The sequence below is a fragment of the Gopherus evgoodei genome, chromosome 1, assembly GCF_007399415.2.
Source record: "Gopherus evgoodei ecotype Sinaloan lineage chromosome 1, rGopEvg1_v1.p, whole genome shotgun sequence".
Classification (NCBI taxonomy): Eukaryota; Metazoa; Chordata; order Testudines; family Testudinidae; genus Gopherus; species Gopherus evgoodei.
Window position 1 is genome coordinate 353642065 of NC_044322.1, and position 18473 is coordinate 353660537.

The window sequence follows — 18473 nt, forward strand, 5'->3', positions numbered from 1 at the left end:
AACATTCTGTAAAAATACCATGTAAATTTTCTCTGCTATTAAATCTTTGTCATGAAGTACATGAAAATTTTTTGTGTTTAAATTATTATTAGCAAAGTGTATCTATTAACAAGTTCAATTTACCTAATTCATCATAAGTGTGGAAAAAGATTCCCTGGGATACATGAACACTAGCTGTGAAAACCAAAAGAGGAACTTGTACTTGACATCCACACTGGAGTTTAAATTTATTTTACACAGGTTACATAACCATTTGTCTGGTGACTCTTTTACACATACCAATATCGCTACAGTATAGCGACGATCTTCCTCGCTCTGGAGGAGTGGTGTAACCCAGCTGATTATTAACAATCAAATGGATGCTTCCACCAACTCTGAAATGTGGGAGATTAGAGAGTGTCAACGTTTCAGGAACAATCCCTTGACCAGAGAAAGCAGCATCACCATGAACCTAAATTATAGAGGGAGACAGAAAAGGATTTGTTAATAGCCATTGCTGAAAGAGAGGTGTCACAATGAGAGAAAAAAAAATCCATTACACAAGATCTTTCAGAGTGATCATCTAGCCCCATTAATACCAGCCACTCACTCCCAGGTTAATTTAACAGATTTTATATAATCTTAACTCCAGTGAAAAGTCACGGCTAGCAACTGTGCACGTATTGGCTGAACTCTTATCTGCTTGGAGCAAACCTATAATCTCTTAAAATAGACTTTACTATTACACACAGCATTATAACCTAACATGGTGGGCCAACTGTAACAATGACAGTCAGTAGTCTGCAGTAGATTTTCAGTAAAAGATCAGAGGACAAAAATAAGCCAGTCACCATATGATACACTGCCCTGCCACCAAAAAACAAACATTGCAGGCCCAAGCATACATGGCTTCTGTCTGTCTACACTTCAGTAAATAAAGGCAGAGGATAGAAATACGGAGAAAGGATAAAAAAGGGATGAAAAACATAAGTGAAGTATTTAGAAGTAAGATAAAAGGTTTTTAAAAGGGATTGAGAGCTACTGAAGACCCTAAAAATACAATTAAAAACATATTTGAAGAAACTTTTTTAATAAATAAGTTACAAACAGCCCAGGTTTTTTAAAAAGTTGAAGACACTTGGCTCAATTATGGGTCTGCATTGAAACTAGAGACTGTCTTTAGTTGCAGAGCTTGAAACCAAACTTCCCCAGAGTTCAGGGTGATTCAGACTGTGGTTCTATTAAAGCCTCTCTCTAGTCAAAATCATTAAAGATTAGAAGCTTTATCAAGCAGCTAGGTAAAGCCAGGTGAGAGTCTTACCTTCAGATTGAGGGTTTACAGTCTCAGGACTCGACTGATACTCTATAGCAGGTGTCGGCAACCTTTCAGAAGTGGTGTGCCGCGTCTTCATTTATTCACTCTAATTTAAGGTTTCACGTGCCAGTAATACATTTCAACGTTTTTAGAAGGTCTTTCTCTAAGTCTATAATATATAACTAAACTACTGTTGTATGTAAAGTAAATAAGGCTTTTAAAATGTTTAAGAAGCTTCATTTAAAATTAAATTAAAATGCAGAGCCCCCCGGACCGGTGGCCAGGACTCTGGCAGTGAGAGTGCCACTGAAAATCAGCTTGCGTGCCACCTTCAGCACACGTGCCATAGGTTGCCTACCCCTGCTCTATAGATACAAATCCAGCCATAACAAAATTGAAGAGAATGCGCATATGAAGCCCCGGTGACATGAAACCTCCGGATTTTAAATAGTTCTAATAAAACTTTTCAGTTCAGCTTTACAAGCACGCACCACAGATAAGCAGGATTACTCATTACAAGAGAGACCCTCAGCATTCAGTTCCATTTCCACTCCTGACCATGACACTCCCTCTGCGTATTTAGAAATGAACCGTGGCAAGTTTCTGGCATCTCAGAAAGGATTTCACTTCTCGCTCCAGCTGTTTTGCTGCTCTCCAAAAATCTCCATTTTGCATGGTCCCACTCAATAGCACCAGCTTCATTCCAGTACACACACTAAAGCAACTGAAAAGGCTTGTCAGCCAATGCTCTGGTATTTTCTTAAGACCTTCAGAGTGTGTCACTGAAAAAGGCTCCTCAGAACCCAGCACACAAGGTTACAGGACATTTGATATTTGAGAATTTAAGTCTCATGCCCTCTTTCTACTTAAATCTTCCCCCCCTCAGTAGCCAGATAGCCTCCAGCCATGACATTTCATTCTACTGAAGAAAAAGCTTTTTGGGTCTTCCAGTCCACTTAAGGTATATGAATAGTGAAACTCATGATAAACAATCACTCAGTGCACCAGCAAGTTGCTTAATAATCTTAACTAAAGGTTGAACCAAGTTATACTCAAGGATTTTGATGCTAATATTTTAACAAGGGTCTTCCACAGAAAGCTCTGACAATGAATTATTGCCACAGAAAAAGGCTTCTACAATCTGCGCACCAGGAGCATGAAAAGCAGAGTGCTCCCTCCTCTACTACCAAGGAAAGCAGCAACTCCGCCTTGCAAGCAAATTTAACTCCTGCTGAAATTCTGTGTTACTGCACAATGCAGAATTTGCGCAAAATTAATGTTCCACACAGAACTTGTGATTCCCCCCCACCCGCCCAGGGCTGCCAGCGGGAGCCCAAGCTGCCTGAAGCTGCCAGTGGGAGCATAATTATATTGTGTTATTTTGACAAAATAAAATATGCACCGTTTTAAAACACTGTGCACAGAATTTATTTTTTTGCGCAGAATTCCTCCAATAGCAAAACTTCTCTTATGTGTACTTTGGTGTTAATTTATACTTTGTATCTGAGAACTCCAGAGCACATTGATTGGAGAAAAAACTGTTCAGCTTCTGTGATTGGAAATGGACAGGAAGGGAATGAGACACACTAAGGCAGGCCGGCACAACATACAGCCCACGGGCCGCATGTGGCCCATGGAGGCTCGTTGTGCGGCCCGCGACCGGGATTCATAGGGCTCTGAGCTGCTGGCAGCGGCGCGGAGCCCAGGGCCCTTTAAATCCCAGCCGCAGCCGGGATTCAAAGGGCTCTGGGCTGCCTGCAGAGATTCCCAGTGGCGGCTGAGATTTAAAGGGCTCAGGGTTCCCCGTGGCTGCAGGCAGCCCAGAGCCCTTTGAATCCTGGCCACGGCTCCAGCAGATGGGCTGGGGCTGGGATTTAAAGGGCTCGGGCTCCCCTCAGCAGCAGGAGCTCTGGGCCCTTTATCCCTGCCCCAACCCCACAAAGCTCCAGGTTCCCCCAGCCACCGGAGCCCTTTAATTTGCCCCTGACAGCTCCCAGCCACCTCTTCAGCTGGGAGCTCCTGGTTGATTTAAAATAAAGTATCACCTCCCAACCCCCAACCTTCCTTTTTGGCCCACAGCTGTTTTGGTGGGGCGATGCTAGGGAAGGAGGTTTTGTTTCTGCAGGGCTGGGCAGTGCTGGGGCGGGGCGTTTCCAGAGGGCTGGGAGGTCCTTGGGGGGGGGGGGGCTGTTTCCGCAGGGCCCGGGGGTTTCGGCCCTCAGCTGTTTTCTTTGGAGTAATGTGGCCCTCGCCACTTTATGAGTTGTGCAGACCTGCTGTAAGGGATCATTTCTCAAGGATTATTTGTTTTTGAACATCAGATACTTGGTGCTATCTGGTGTACTCCAAAGGCAAAGGACTTGCTTTTCTGAAGCATTTTGATGAGCCTCTGAAATAAGTCGTCACTGGCAGGGATGGTTCAGAAGTATCCATAGAACGGGTGAATTCTACCACAGGCCAGGCTTCAACTAGACAACAACAACATTATATTGGAAACTACATCAAAGGGTCACATAAGGCATGAGGCTGCCTGTTATCTAACTTACAGTATTTTATATGCCCCACTCTCTTACTATAGAGTCTGATTGCCTTGGAATCTTGAATGCCTCAACACCACTGTGAGCTGAAGAAATGCTATTATTCCCCATCTGTAAAACTGAAGCACAGAAAGACAGCGACTTGCCCAAGGTCACACAGGAAGTCTGTAGTAGAACAGAAAATTTGATCTGGGTCTCCTGAGTCCCAGGCTCATGCCCTAACCATTGGTCCATCCTTCCTGTCTTTACTGAAGGTAGGTCCCTTAGGCTATGTCTGTGCTATGGTCCTTACAGCAGTACAGCTATACTGCTCCAAAGTCTCCTGTGTAGCCACTCTATGCCAGCAGGAGAGAGCTCTCCTACTGACATAATTAAGCCACCTCCAATGGGCAGCAGAAGTTGTCAGCGAAAGAGCATCTCCCGCTGACACAGCGCTGTCCATACCGGCGCTTTAGTCGGCAACACATATCAATCAGGGGTGTGTTTTTTCACACCTCTGACCGACAAAAGTTTTGCCAACAAAAGTGCTAGTGTAGACAAAACCTTAGTGAAGGTTTCACTACGCAGTGGTCATTTTATTCAGAAGGAGGGAAGAAAAGTGCACATTGTGGGTGACAAGGAGATTAGGCTATGGAAGGGAATCAGAGACCCTTCCATGGGAAGTTACTTTAGCCATTCCCCCCACCCTCAAAGAAAAATGGAAAAAATTAGAAGGCAGGAGAGTGCCTACTGGTAAATAAACTATTAGGGCATATATGAGATGGGGATGGGGATAGGGAAGGATTTATTTGTATAAAAGATGGATGGAGCTGGGGAATGGAATCTGGTGGCAAAATCTAAGGGGATAAACAAGAAATAGCCTCAATGGTATCAGATGTGAGCATCACTTTAAATTCTGCCCATGACATTTGAGTCCTCCTGTAATGTACTGGGGGGGGGGGGGAGAATGTATTGTCTCATATGCTTCTCAAATCTAAGATGTCCTTTCAAATACCTTGACACGAATAGGCTAGACCTAGTTGTTTCGGTAAAACAACTCCTGGAGAAATAAGTTTATATAGACCACCCAGCAATGTAGTACAGGATTTTTCTGGCAGCCTCCATATTATATTTGAGGAAGAAAATAATAAAATAATGTTGGCTGATGTTTTAATTGCTGTAATTAATTTAAAAACTGATGGACTGAAATCTCTTTCCCATGGTAGTCACCTACCACTGTCATAGAAGTGCCAAGAGTTCTGTGGCACCTTATAGACTAACAAACGTATTGGAGCATGAGCTTTCATGGGTGAGTACCCATTTCATCAGATGCATGTAGTGGAAATTTCCAGAGGCAGGTATAAATATGCAAGCAAGAATCAGGCTAGAGATAACGAGGTTAGTTCAATTAGGGAGGATGAGGCCCTGTTCTAGCAATTGAGATGTGAACACCAAGGGAGAAGAAACTGCTTTTGTAGTTGGCTAGCCATTCACAGTCTTTGTTTAATCCTGAGCTGATGGCGTCAAATTTGCAGATGAACTGAAGCTCAGCAGTTTCTCTTTGAAGTCTGGTCCTGAAGTTGTTTTTTTGTTACTGCAGGATGGCTACCTTTAAATCTGCTATTGTGTCTCCACGGAGACTGAAGTGTTCTCCTACAGGTTTTTGTACATTGTCATTCCTAATATCTGATTTGTGTCCATTTATCCTTTTACGTAGGGACTGTCCAGTTTGGCTGATGTACATAGCAGAGGGGCATTGCTGGCCCATGATGGCATATATTACATTGGTAGACGTGCAGGTGAATGAATCGGTGATGGTGTGGCTGACCTAGTTAGGTCCTATGATGGTGTCGCTGGCATAGGTATGTGGGCAGAGCTGGCATCCAGGTTTGTTGCATGGATTGGTTCCTGAGTTAGAGTTACTATGGTGCGGTGTGTGGTTGCTACTGAAAATATGCTTCAGGTTGGCAGGTTGTCTGTGGGCAAGGACTGGCCTGCCTCCCAAGGCCTGTCATAGAAGTCTTCTTCTAATTAAAATCACCACAGCTAACTAAATCTTCACAACAGGTACAACCCCTACTTTGGGGAAGGGGAACCTGAGGCACAGAGAGGCTAATGGCCCGATTTTCAGAGATGCTGAGAAATCCACAGTAAAAGAATCTGCAGGAGTGCAGTGCCACTGAAAGTCAGACAACAGATGCCTTGCTCAAGGAGAGAGAAATCAAGGGCAGGTCTGGCTCACAGACCTGTGCTCACACCACAAGCTCACAATAGTTAGAGAAATGTCAAGATTATTGTATCAATGGCAAATTTTGAGTCAATTTTTTTTGGGGGGCGGGGGAGGGGGAGGGATGTTGTAACTTAAGAATATTTCCAAGGTTTAAAACAATGCCCTGCAGGTCAGACATTTCCTTTGGTTGGGTTTGCTTATGGCCCACAACTACTCTGGCTGGTCACTAGTTTCTGGACAATGCCTGATCAGGAGGCCACTACTGCTTATTTATCAGCTCAGTCTTCAATAATAGTTTGAGCCTTAATTTCATCCCTTTCAGAAGTTACTGAAGAGTAACTGAGGAAAAGAGATGGGAAATTCTTAAGTCTCAGTCAGTGAGCGATGATTACAGAGAGATAGGTCAATTGGCCAGACAGTAGGAATCATTAAAAAACTAAAGTCATGCACACGATTAGAATTCCATACCCAAGAACTTGCATAAGTTTGATCTTTTCCACTACAGTGGATGGCAAGTTCAGAGAGGATTGATTATAGAATGAAAAAAGATTATGCTGCATTTTCCTTCCCCCTTCTTATAAAATTTATAACTATTTCAAAACTGCTCCAGACATCTGAGTCTTTTCCTTTCCTCACACTTGTGGTTTGGACAGAATTTCTCAAAATATCTTGATGTTAGAACGCAACTGTGTTGAGATTTTGGGAGAGTAAGAGATGAAGATAGAAGTTGATTTAAGAAGTTGGTTTAACAAAACAAAACAAAAAAAATCACTAAACTTAACTAGAGATGAATTCCCTGCATTCATGGCCAGAAGATGCATGCCAGTCTTTGGCCATACATACATACATACATATCTAAAAGCCCACCATGGACTCAAAACAAATTTTCACACCAGATCAGAAATGTGGCCCATCTAGACCAGTTCTCATTTCCTATACTGGTTCATGCCAGGTGCTTTATGACCTGTCCTGACTACAGCTGAAACCATGCTAGCAATAACTGTATTTTATAGTCTTGCACTATGGACAGAAATTCCCCCTGCCATTTATAATCATATTTCAAAGAGAATATTATAGGTTACCTCAGCCGTCTAATGGTATGTCACCAGGCTTATCCCACACATGAGAAATGGTCCTATGATGATATTGGAATGAAATACATATCAGGCGGCCATATTTATGGACTTTAAATACCATGTGTCAATGAAAGAGGGAGTCAAGGAATGCGAGGTAAAAAAATGTAACTCAGGCATAAGAGATGGAGAAGTACTGAGGATACTTACAGGTGTTGAGCTCCCAAATGGACTCCTTTTACAGTCTTGGGATATAGAACTTCATTCAGAAATTTTGTGAAGGAAGATTAGAGACCTTGGAGAACTGGGTTGACTGTTAGTCTCACTGCCATTTTAGCTGTACTGCTTCCCTTTCACCATCTATAGCCAGCCATAAAACAGAGAGAAGGAGCCCGCTGCCAACACTATTGTCCCTAGCCAAAAGTACAGGAGCAAAGAGAACTAGAGCAAGCCAGCCTTGAGACATTCTACACTCATCACTGGGAAGAGGAAATAACTTGCAGGGAGCTGTGCAACAAAAAGTCTGAAGTGAGGCTCTAAGACCAAGACTCTGAAAGAAGAAGAGCTTTATACCTATTTTCTCCCTCTTGACTGGCTGAGTGTCCCCAACCAATAACCACCGTAGTCCTATGTTCACTTTATTTTTAGTGCCTGACCCAAACCCCTACTAAACACACCACATAATCATCAATATAACAAAGCTATACTAAGCCTGACAGCAATCCCCCACATGGGAGTTGGCTTGTGTTGCACAGAAGTGGGTAGAAGATTCGACACCAATACTAGTTTAACAGGAAACACCAAAAAACAAACAGGGCCTGGTTGCTCCCTGAACATCTGTTTTGCAGGAGGGGAAAGCGTTACACCTGTTTACATTTATGAGATCGCTTCCCACACTGTCTCCACAAGAAGAGGAATCACAAAAAGGCCCACAAACAAGACAGTTTTCCATATCCTCTCTAAACTCCAGGTGGAAAAGTGCAATTTTCATCAATCCAATAGAACACTGTATAGTGTTGCCAGTTTTGCAGAATGTGCAAAGAAGTGTTACACAGTTCAATTTGGAACCCGAACTTCACACCAGAGTGATCACTAGCTAATGCAAGGGAGGAACGGGCTAGTAAGCTCAGAGACATCTTTTGCCAAACAATAAAATGCAAGTAAGTTTCATGTTTAAAAACAAAAAAGTTCAACAAATGCAAAAAACTGCACTCTTTTGTTGGAAACATGAATGAGGCCATCCAGTCCCAACAGTATCTTTTTTGCACTATCTTAACCTCTCTTTCCTGTTTTTTCCAACAGTCCATCAATCTCCTTCTCCAGAAGCAAACTGAGGCATTTCTTTAATTCCCATTATTTCCCCACTAATATCCTCCATGTTAATTTCTCTTGGCATGAAACTGTTCTTCCCCAGTTTCTTATTTAATCCTAGTTTCAAATAGTCTAAGATCTGAGTTCTCAGTTGTGGAATCAACAGAATGCAAGGAAAAAAAAAACCCTCTTTACTAACTGAGAGTTTTTCACAATTTTGATGCAGTTCTGAAGGTAGCCAGGAAAGATTTACTTGGACAGTACAGTGCTGCAACACCCCCCTAACCACAACCACATACTCCAATGGATAATACACCCTGCAATGTTTATTGTTCATTTTTCTCCAAGGACATGTTTCCAGTGGCTGGGAGACTGAAGGTTCCTGCTTGGTTCTATTTCAAGCTCTAATCACCGTGATTAGGAACAATGGGTGAGCATGACAGTTTAAACTGCAAAAATGACAAAATGGCTGGAAAAATAGACGTGTGCAGCTTTCAAAGCGTTCTTACTAGCAGGAAGACTACTAGAAAAAATCCAGATAGAGATTGTTGGCTTGGAAATCTTAAAACTGGGATTCTTAAAAACTATGCCAGCTGCATTGACATCTGGAGATCTCCCTTTTTCTAAGGGTGAATAAACCTACCTCTTCACCTTTCCTCTGATTTACAAACTTTACTCTCATTTGGGAAGATTTGTTACTGAGCTCTCCAAGTACCTGTAGGCAGATGACTTTGTCTCCAGGTTGTGCGGCACTGTCTAGTGAGTAATCTCCATCAAGAAGAGACTGTTGTCTTCCACGTGTCTTGCCAACAGCCACCGGATTAATTGCTTCTAGATGTGATGGATTAGGCAACATGGTGACATGCAGAGGGCGGTGTGAACCAAAGTCTAGATCTACAGAGGATGTCAGGTGGGACAGGACATCCCCAATCGCTGGCGAATTCTCTGGAAACTCACTTAAACCACGCATTTTACGGAACATCAGCTGCACAGAAGTAAGATTAGTTACACAATGCACATTTGTATTTATGTCACAAATTTTGCAGATGTTTTTGTTTGTTTTAAGTCACACACTTTGGGTGAAGTCCTATAACCCTTTGGACCTTGCCATTTAAGCCCTTTTCTTGCAATTCTCTAAGCATTTTCACAAGGAGATCTGCAGGAAGAAGTACGCGCTCACATAAATTGACCTATCACTTGTACTCAAGCACTGGCAATGAGATATTTTCTTGTCAAATAAACTTATTACACAAAAATCAGAGTAAACAATGAGCCAATCTGTCCCTTACCTCGGGTGGAAACTGAAGCAGCCCAGTGAGGAGATTAAGCCTTCCTCGATGAGGCATTCCAAGAATGATGTCTGTCACCCCAGTGTACACACACATCTTTAGCAATTCATGAAAAAAACCCATCATGCTCTCTGCTCCTTCACCACTGTATCGTTTCACTGTGGCAAATTTGTTGGCCAAAAAGCGGTCAAACTCCTGATAGAAACAGAGTATGACTACAAGTCATTGAACACAATATTGGACTTCCTATAAAAGCACCAGTTACACAACTCTACGCAGTGTATAAAAACTGAACAAAATCCCAGCTCGCCTCAGCAGACCTTTCTCACCTACCAACACCCAATTTAGTACAATGAGAGATCAGCCAGTGCCTAGTTTTATGTTAGGGTGTGAGATCACGCATTCCTCCCCTTCCTGCCCCCCCCAAAACACGTACATGCATCAGGAGGTGTAGGAAGAACATGACAATGTGGAAGGTGGCACAGAGAGTCAACTTGTTCAATCTGAAAATGGTGTTACTAAAAAAGTTACTTATTTCACAGGGGCATTAGGAAACCAAGTTTGTTAGCATTTGTAAACCCCTTAAAGAGCCTCTGATCCAATATGCAATATATTATTTTGATTAGTATTATACATGGCCCTAGGTGCTCAGGCACAAGTACTGCTGAGGCGGAAAGGAAGAGGAAAAGACACTCAGTTCTATGTCTAGTTTTTCCCCCCTCACTAATTTTGTGCAACAAAGTTTTTGGAGAAACCTTAAAGTGTAAACAAATTCCTGCAGTGTTTACAACTATGGACTGAAAATAAGAACAAAAGAAGGACCATACTGGGTCAGACCAAAAGTCCATCCAGCCCAGTATCCTGTCTACCGACAGTGACCAATGCCAGATGCCCCAGAGGGAGTGGCAATGATCAAGTGATCTCTCTCCTGTCATTCATTTCCACCCTCTGACAAACATAAGCTAGGGAAACCATTCCTTACCCAGATACATCTATACTAGAGACCTTACAGTGGCACAGCTGTACCAATGCAGCTGCGTCACTATATGATCTCACGTGTAGCCGCTCTGTACCAATGGGAGGGAGCTCTCCCATAGACATAATCAAATCACCCCCAACAAGTGGCGGTTGCTATGTCAGTGGGAGAAGCTCTCTTGCCAACATAGCGCTGTGTGCACTACCAGTTATGCCAGTGCAATTTATGTCACTCGGGGGAGGGGAGTGATTTACACACACACACACACACACCCTGAGCAACATAATGTAGACATGGCCTAAGACTGTAATTGAGAAGATTTAATTGAGCAACAGCCTCAGAGTCTGGCCAGCTGGTATTTGTTTGTAGTTAGTCAATACTCAGCAGCCCTGAATTTAAAAACATACACACAAAAGTGCAGCAGGAGCAACATTTCCTACACAATCTTCCTTAGACTGTGAGGGCAATCCTGGTACTACTGAAGCCAAAGGAAAATTTGCAGTTGATTTCAGTAAGGTCAGAAAAAACCCTAGATTACTAATTTCCTTAATGAAACAGCCATTGAGAGAAATAAGCCTTTCAACTGCATTAAAAAAAGAGAAGGAAACGAAGCACACAGCACTCATTTGCACAGAGAAATTTGTGCCACATAAAAGCCAAAAGCAGGGACATCTTCATATAAAACACTCGTGCCACTATATGAAGAAGAGAAAAAATAAAATGAAAAAAACGCACAAAATTTTACATTATGGAAATATTTGGCTAGAGTCCCCCAAAACACTCAGCCTATGCACTTGATCAGGGCCATATGAGGGAGCCTTTCACTGTCCCTTACAGAATGCACTGGGAATGAGACAAGAGCTCCTTTGCCAAACTCTTTGGCAGTGCTATCCAACCAGCTATTTCGTCAGATCAACACTACCGGAACTCTGATCATGCCCACATTTAGCTACCCTCCTCTCTAAATAAAGGGCTTTCTTCCAGAATATTCCCTGTTGAGAGAGATTGACTAGAAGCTGATGATGAGGGGAACAAGTGACAGAGAGGGAGGGTGAAACTGGAAGGGAAACAGACACTGGGACAGCAGCACATGTGCCTGAAGTCTCCTTGAGAGCAACACCTCACTGTTTCCCATGCAACTAACAGAGTAAAGCACTGCAGTTTTCTTTTAAGAATTGCTGCTGTACTTAATGTGAACAACTCCCTCCAACTAGAATGATTTCATTTCTACATTGCATCCATCAGATAAAACACAGGTCTTGCCCATCTCAAACACATGCATATTTAGACTGTAAGCTTATTGTATAGAGTCTGTTGGGGGGGCAGGGGTTGTTGTTTTTCCCCCTTGTATTTGTAGTGCCTTGTTAGTGCTGCTGATACTGCAGCACTGTTAATGCAACTAGTGTTGCTGTTCCTGGAGCTCTGGTGTCAGCTCCAAGCAAACAGTGCAGCATATTGATCCAGCAGACCTCTATGTTATTCATAAGAAAGCCCACAGGCTTGGTTTGGTGGTGAAGGCTCTCGGCCAGGTTTACTGTCAACAAAGCACGTTCCTAGTGTGCCATAGGAACTATGGGTACATTAAACACACATATGCCTGCAACAAGGTACCAGTTCAACCAGCACACCAGGATGCTGTCCCCTACACTAGTATAAAGATGCCTCTCCTATGACTTCCCCTTTTATACATTAAAGGAAACAAGTTACTTATTATTCTCCAGATGTTGTTACCCTTATACTTGCACCTGCTCGTTTGAATGAGACATACTAATCCATCATCCTGTTATCCCCTCCTCTTCTTTATGAAGGGTCAGCGTGCCCTTGTATCTTTTCTAAGGAACGAGTTTATGTAGTTACCTGAGAAATCTGTGTTTTTGTACCATCCTCTCTGGTCAGGAATGTGCTTCCTTGGTTAGCAGACATCTAGTGTTCTACCAAGGCCATGCCTACTCTGGTTCACAGCTTTTGGTTCATACTGCTAATTATGCCTATGGTTCCAGTAAGACCTATACAGTGCCTAACACAATGGGTCCTGGTTGATGACTGAGGCTCATAGGCACTACTGTAATATAAATAAAGATATACAATGTACCTGAGATTCTAGCATCACTTTAGACAAATGCTTTCTCTCTTCTGTTGTAAATGCCTCCTGTTTTAATTGCTCAAACCTTTTAGCAAACCATTCTCTCTCCTCCAAGCTTGACAGCTGACTTGTTTCTATAGAAATATGTCCACAATATATGTGGTCAAGATAAGTCAACACGTCCTCTAAGGAAGCCTCTTCCTTCCCCATGTTCAGGAGCCCTGGGATGACAAAAAAAAAAAAAAAGAAAGAAAGGAGATACATGCAATAACAGTGTGATTAATGATTTGAAAAGAACAATTGTGTCCTGTCCCTCCACTCTTCATTTCAAAGTAAAGGTCTCAAGAATCTTTATAAAAACACTACAGTGTTAAAAACACTTAAGACATCTATAGCACTTTTCATTCAGAGGTCTCTGAACACCTTCCAAAGAATGTTATGTATCACTGTAAGCTTTTTCGGTCAGAGCTGTCTTTTTACTACGTATTGTATAGCATCTAGCACAATGAGACTCTGATGGATTATTGGGGACCCAAAGCACTAGTGCAATACATTACAAACATACCCACTTCACAGATGAAGAAAATGAGGGATCATTCAGTTTCTCTGTACACAAGATAACAATGAGTTAGTGGTAGAGCCAGGAAGAGAAGCCAGGTCTTCTAATTTTCACACCAGTTCCCTACCCACTGGACCACAGTGGCTCTGTTACTGTAGTGCTTTATAATGTAGTTGAACATGGTATACTATTAATATGTAACCTGAAAGCTACATTAACAATTACAGAGTTACCTATGAGTTATGAGGTTTCAGGAAATGTTATAAGATGGGCACTCAACTGCCACAGTGACTGGTATAATAGAAGAATTTATACTCAGATAAGATAAAATACGTTTTTCTCCCCAAGAACTGCCTCACTAAACAGCAATGCACCAACCGGCTCTTTCACACAGGCATTCATTTAGGATAAGAACATTTGAATGGATGACTAAATTATTAGTGAGAAGTGGATATGATTCTGAATGCCTAAGCAACAGAAACAGCAGAGCTGGTGGAGCACTCATTTTCACCTGTTCCATTACAGCTAGCCTTTTGTTAGGTAATACAGGAACAACGTACAATGGCCCCTTCAATAAATTCCTGTGTTGTACTAAGAATATTTATAATTTTGAATGCATATTAGAAAACATCTACCAGGAAGTGAGATGCTGTGGAATAACCTCCAGAAGGACCCAGTAGAAGTTTCAGAGTTTGCATCTCTTAAAGGCAGATTAGATAAAGCACCAGAAAAAAACAAATGGTGCAGGAAACAATCCTGCACTGCAATAGATGACCAAGTCTTTTCCATCTTAAATTTCCATGATTATATAGTTAGAAGTGGTCTGAGGCACAAATTTCTGACCAGGACCTAAATTTTTGCATGTTTGCAGAGACTTTAAAATAGGCAGGAACTAAAAGCGTAGATTAGCCTGAGGATTTTGAGTTATTTCTGAACTAAACAGGACTAGACGGCTCCCTCAGTTAAAGGTGTTACTGCAGCTTTAGCTGTGATTGATACTGAAAACTTTCTCTTTGCTATCCATAGCTGTTCGTACCTCTTAAAATCCCTTAGCCTTAACAAAAACCATGAAGACAGTTTGCCATACTAATGATAAAGTATTACCTCATTTGCATCCTACAGGAAAAAGAAAAAGCTCAACCATTTCCTTTGTCTGACAGATTCCAAACACGGTCCAAGTCAGCTGTGCACCAGGAAGCAGACTTACCTGTGGTATTGAAAGGTCCCTGAAGCACTTCTGTCAGCACTCGAATTTCAGGTACCATGTCCATCACAGCTTGGCCAGCAAACAAAGGGTTAATTTTAGCAGCTTTGTGGCCATGTTCACAGTATGCAGTTACCAAACGAGCAAGGCCGTGATCAGCTAAATATAAAGGGGAAAACAGAAAACAAATTTAGCACATGCACTGCTAATCTATTAATAGCATCAGTTTAGTGGTCAGAATACAGGCCTGCACACAATCATAGGACTCGAAGAGACCTCAAGAGGTCATCTAGTCCAGTCCCCCGCACTGATGGCAGGACTAAGTATTATAGACCATCCCTAACAGGTGACTATCTAACTTGCCCTTAAAAACCTCCAATGACAGAGATTACACAACCTCTTAGGAGGTTTTTCCTGATGTCTATCCTAAACTTCCCTTGCTGCAATTTAAACCCATTGCTTCTTGTCCTATTCTCAGAGATTAATGACAACAGTTTACCTTCTTTCTCCTTGTAAGAACATTTTATGTACTTGAAAACTGTTATGTCCTCCCCCAGTCTTCTCTTCTCCAGACTGGACCAAAAACATTTCAATCTTTCCTCATAGGTCAAGTTTTCTAGGCCTTTAATCATTTTTGTTGCTCTTCTCTGGACTTTCTCCAATTTTTCCACATCTTTTCTGAAATGTGGCGCCCAGAACTGGACACAATACTCTAATTGAGGCTATATCAATGTGGAGTAGAGCAGAAGAATTACTTCTCATGTCTTGCTTACAAAAACACTCCTGCTTATATATACCAGAATGATGTTCGTTCTTGCAAGAGTGTTACACTGTTGACTGATATTTAGCTTGTGGTCCACTATGACCCCCAGATCCCCTTCCGCAGTACTTCTTCCTAGGCAGTCATTTCCCATTTTGTATGTGTGCACTTCCTTCCTAAGTGGAGTACTTTGCATTTGTCCTTCTTGAATGTCTTCCTATTTACTTCAGAGCATTTCTCCAGTTCATCCAAATCATTTTGAATTTTAATCTTATCCTCCCAAGCACTTGCAACCCTCCCAGCTTGGTATCATCCACAAACTTTAAGTGTATTCTCTATGCCACTGTCACTCCATGCATAACTCCTGGGGGAATTCTGCACCACAAAATTAAAAATTCTGCACACAATATTTTAAAATTCTGCATATTGTAATTGTCAAAACAACACAATATAATCATTGCAGTTTCAATTATTTTCGTAATTTGTTTCAAAATACCTGTCACCAATAAAAGTTTGTAATACAGACAAAAGAAAAAATTTGGGTATTTTTTTTTGACCAAGAGATTCCTTACTAGACAAATAAATACAGAACTCTGTGTGCTGTAGTTTAAATGAATTACTCAGACATATTTCCCACACCCCTCAGAAGCAGTGCAAAGGCTTGGGGGAGTCAGGAGTAACAGAGGAGCTGAGGGAGAGGGAAGGAGCCTGGGAATTAAGCTGTAGGGTTGTTGGGTGCGGGTGGGAGAAGTATGGAATTGGGTTTTTTTGGGGGGGAGCTCTGGTAGTGGGGAGACAGCAGGGAAAAGCTTTCTACTGGAAAGTCTCTGGCAGGGGACAGGCAGAGGGGAAAGGATGAGCCTCCTCAGCTCCCTCAGCCCCCCATCAGAGCCTTTCCCCATGGAAAAGAGAATAGGGAAGGAGACAACTAGGGAGAAGCTTTAGCAGTTCCTTGATGCCAGAGCCTTTCACTGTGGAAAACAAAGGCTCTGGGAACAGAAAGGCTCCTTGCCACATCATGGAAAGAGTCCAACAACAAGTAGGGTTGCCCGTTTTTGGTTGGATGCATTCCTGGAGGTTTCATCACATGACATAAATCTTTAATTAGAGATTAATTTTTAACTCCCAGGATTCCAGGACAATCCTGTGAGGTTGGCAACCCTACTAGTGGGGAACTGGAAGGCCGGGGGGGGGGGGGGGGGGGCTTTTCCTACACTTCTCCCCCAGCTGCTGGAGATATTCCCTGCAACCGGGAAGGGCTCCAGCTGCAGGGAACTGCCCATGCCTTTCCCTTCTGCCTCTCCCTTGCCAGAGTCCTTCCCCACTCTCTCTTTCTTGGCAATTTTTCCTGGAGAGTAGAAAGGCTCTAGCATCAGATAAGCAGGAGGACACTACACCCACACCTTTCAAGCATATCTTTACTCACCTAAACTGTGCTCCAGAATGCAAGCCCCCAGAGAACCTGGGTATGTTGCTAGCTACTTGGGTTGTTACTCCAGGCTGAAGCCCCTGGCGCCACGTCTACACTACTGTTGTTCCCCGTGCTAGCCCCAAGTTAAAGCTAACAGGGGTATGCTCACCCTGGGCCACAATCACACCTTCACTTTGCAGTGCTCACAGACCCTAAGCAACAGCTCCTCAGGAGGCGGTGGGCAAAGGCAGACCCTGTCCTCGGGGAAGGAAGTCAACACACACAGTGACCACTCCGGGAGAGAGGGATGCATCCTCCCGAACCAGGACTGACAGACAGCGCTTCCCCAAAATACAACAGGGACAGACAGACGAGGCTGTGAATCAACCCCAGCACAGACTAGGGTGACCAGATGTCCCGATTTTATAGGGACAGTCCCTGACATTTGGGGCTTTTTCCCCCTCCCCCCCCCATTTTTCACATTTGGCGTCTGGTCACCCTAGCACAGACAGAGGGACGGCCGGCCGCCGCCCCACTAGAACAGTGCACTGCCCCCCGCCAGGGGCGGACAGGCGGACGGATGCGCCCCACGCGCTGGGGCAGAGGGACTCGCCCACCTGCTCTGCCGCCCACGCGGACCCTGCTTGGCTCCGGGGCGACCGCGCTCTCCGCCTTGCGGGGCTTGTAGCCGTACACCCCCCGCTCCGTGTGGTACCAGCGCCGCCGCAGCGGCCAGGCCCGGCCGGCCAGCGCCAGCCTCCTCGCCGCCACAGCCATCGCGCTCCGCTGGGCTGGCACGGCGGGGGCGGGGCTGCGGCCGACGCCCCCAGCACGGATTGGCTTGGCGCGCCCCGCGGGCGAGCGGAAGAACGGTTAGTCCCGCCCACGCCAGCAGGAATTTAAAGGGGCAGGGGCCATTTATAGAAGGAGGGAGGGTTAAATGGTTGAGAGGAGGGGGAAGGAAATGGGTTGAAGGGGGCGGGGCGTGGTTTGTGGGGGGAGATGTGATTTGATGATGGGGGGAGGGATAAATCAAAGGTTGTTTGGGGGAGGGGCTTTTGAGGGAGAAATGTTAGATCTGCGGAAGGGTAGGTGGGATGATGTGATCTGATGAGGGAGGGGTGTTTTGAGGGGGAGGGGATGTTGGGGGAAGTGTGTGGGGGAGAAGCGTTAGATTGGGGAGGTTATGTGGCTTGGGGGGGTATGTGATTTGATGGAGGTGAGGTGCTTGGGAGGGCTATGTTGGAAGGTATTTAGTCGTTAGGGGAAGGGTGGCTGGTGGTGGATGGTTTGTGGTTTGTGGGGAGAGGGTTACTGAGGGGAAGAGGTATTTAAGTATAAGGCATATGGTTAGTAACAGAGAGGTATTTTGGAGAATAGTGGCTGGTTTGAGGCCAGGATGTTGGACGTTAGTGGAGGAGTATTTTGGTGGATTGGGCTGCTAAAAGTCCAGCCGGCGGCGCAGCGGAGCTAAGGCAGGCTACCCGCCTGCCCTGGCTCCACACAGCTCCTGGCACCGGCTGGCATGTCTGGCTCCTAGGCACTGGGGAGTCTCCGTGCGCTGCTCCTGCCCCAAACAACGGCTCTGCAGCTCCCATTGGGCGAGAACTGCGGCCAATGGGAGCTGTGGGGGCGGTGCCCTGTGGGTGTGGGCAGTGCATAGAGCCCCCTGGCCTCTCTGCCTAGGAGCTGGACATGCTGGCGTAAGCACTACGGAGCCTGCACCCCAAACCACCTCCTGCAGCCCAAACTCCTGCCCCAACTTGG

The 18473-nt window shown here is 44.2% G+C and overlaps 1 protein-coding gene across 1 annotated transcript in view; it reads right to left on the minus strand.

Moving 5' to 3' along the window:
* Nucleotides 1-17483, minus strand: part of DHTKD1 (dehydrogenase E1 and transketolase domain containing 1) — a 42884-nt gene extending 25401 nt beyond the window's left edge. Inside the window, exons 1-6 of the mRNA XM_030568629.1 lie at nt 17324-17483; nt 14539-14694; nt 12782-12993; nt 9714-9908; nt 9140-9409; nt 280-451 (exon numbers count right to left, since the gene is read on the minus strand). Of these exons, the coding sequence (XP_030424489.1) occupies nt 280-451; nt 9140-9409; nt 9714-9908; nt 12782-12993; nt 14539-14694; nt 17324-17483 (1165 nt within the window). The remainder of the gene's footprint in view (nt 1-279; nt 452-9139; nt 9410-9713; nt 9909-12781; nt 12994-14538; nt 14695-17323) is intronic.
* Between the last annotated feature and the right edge of the window lie 990 nt (nt 17484-18473).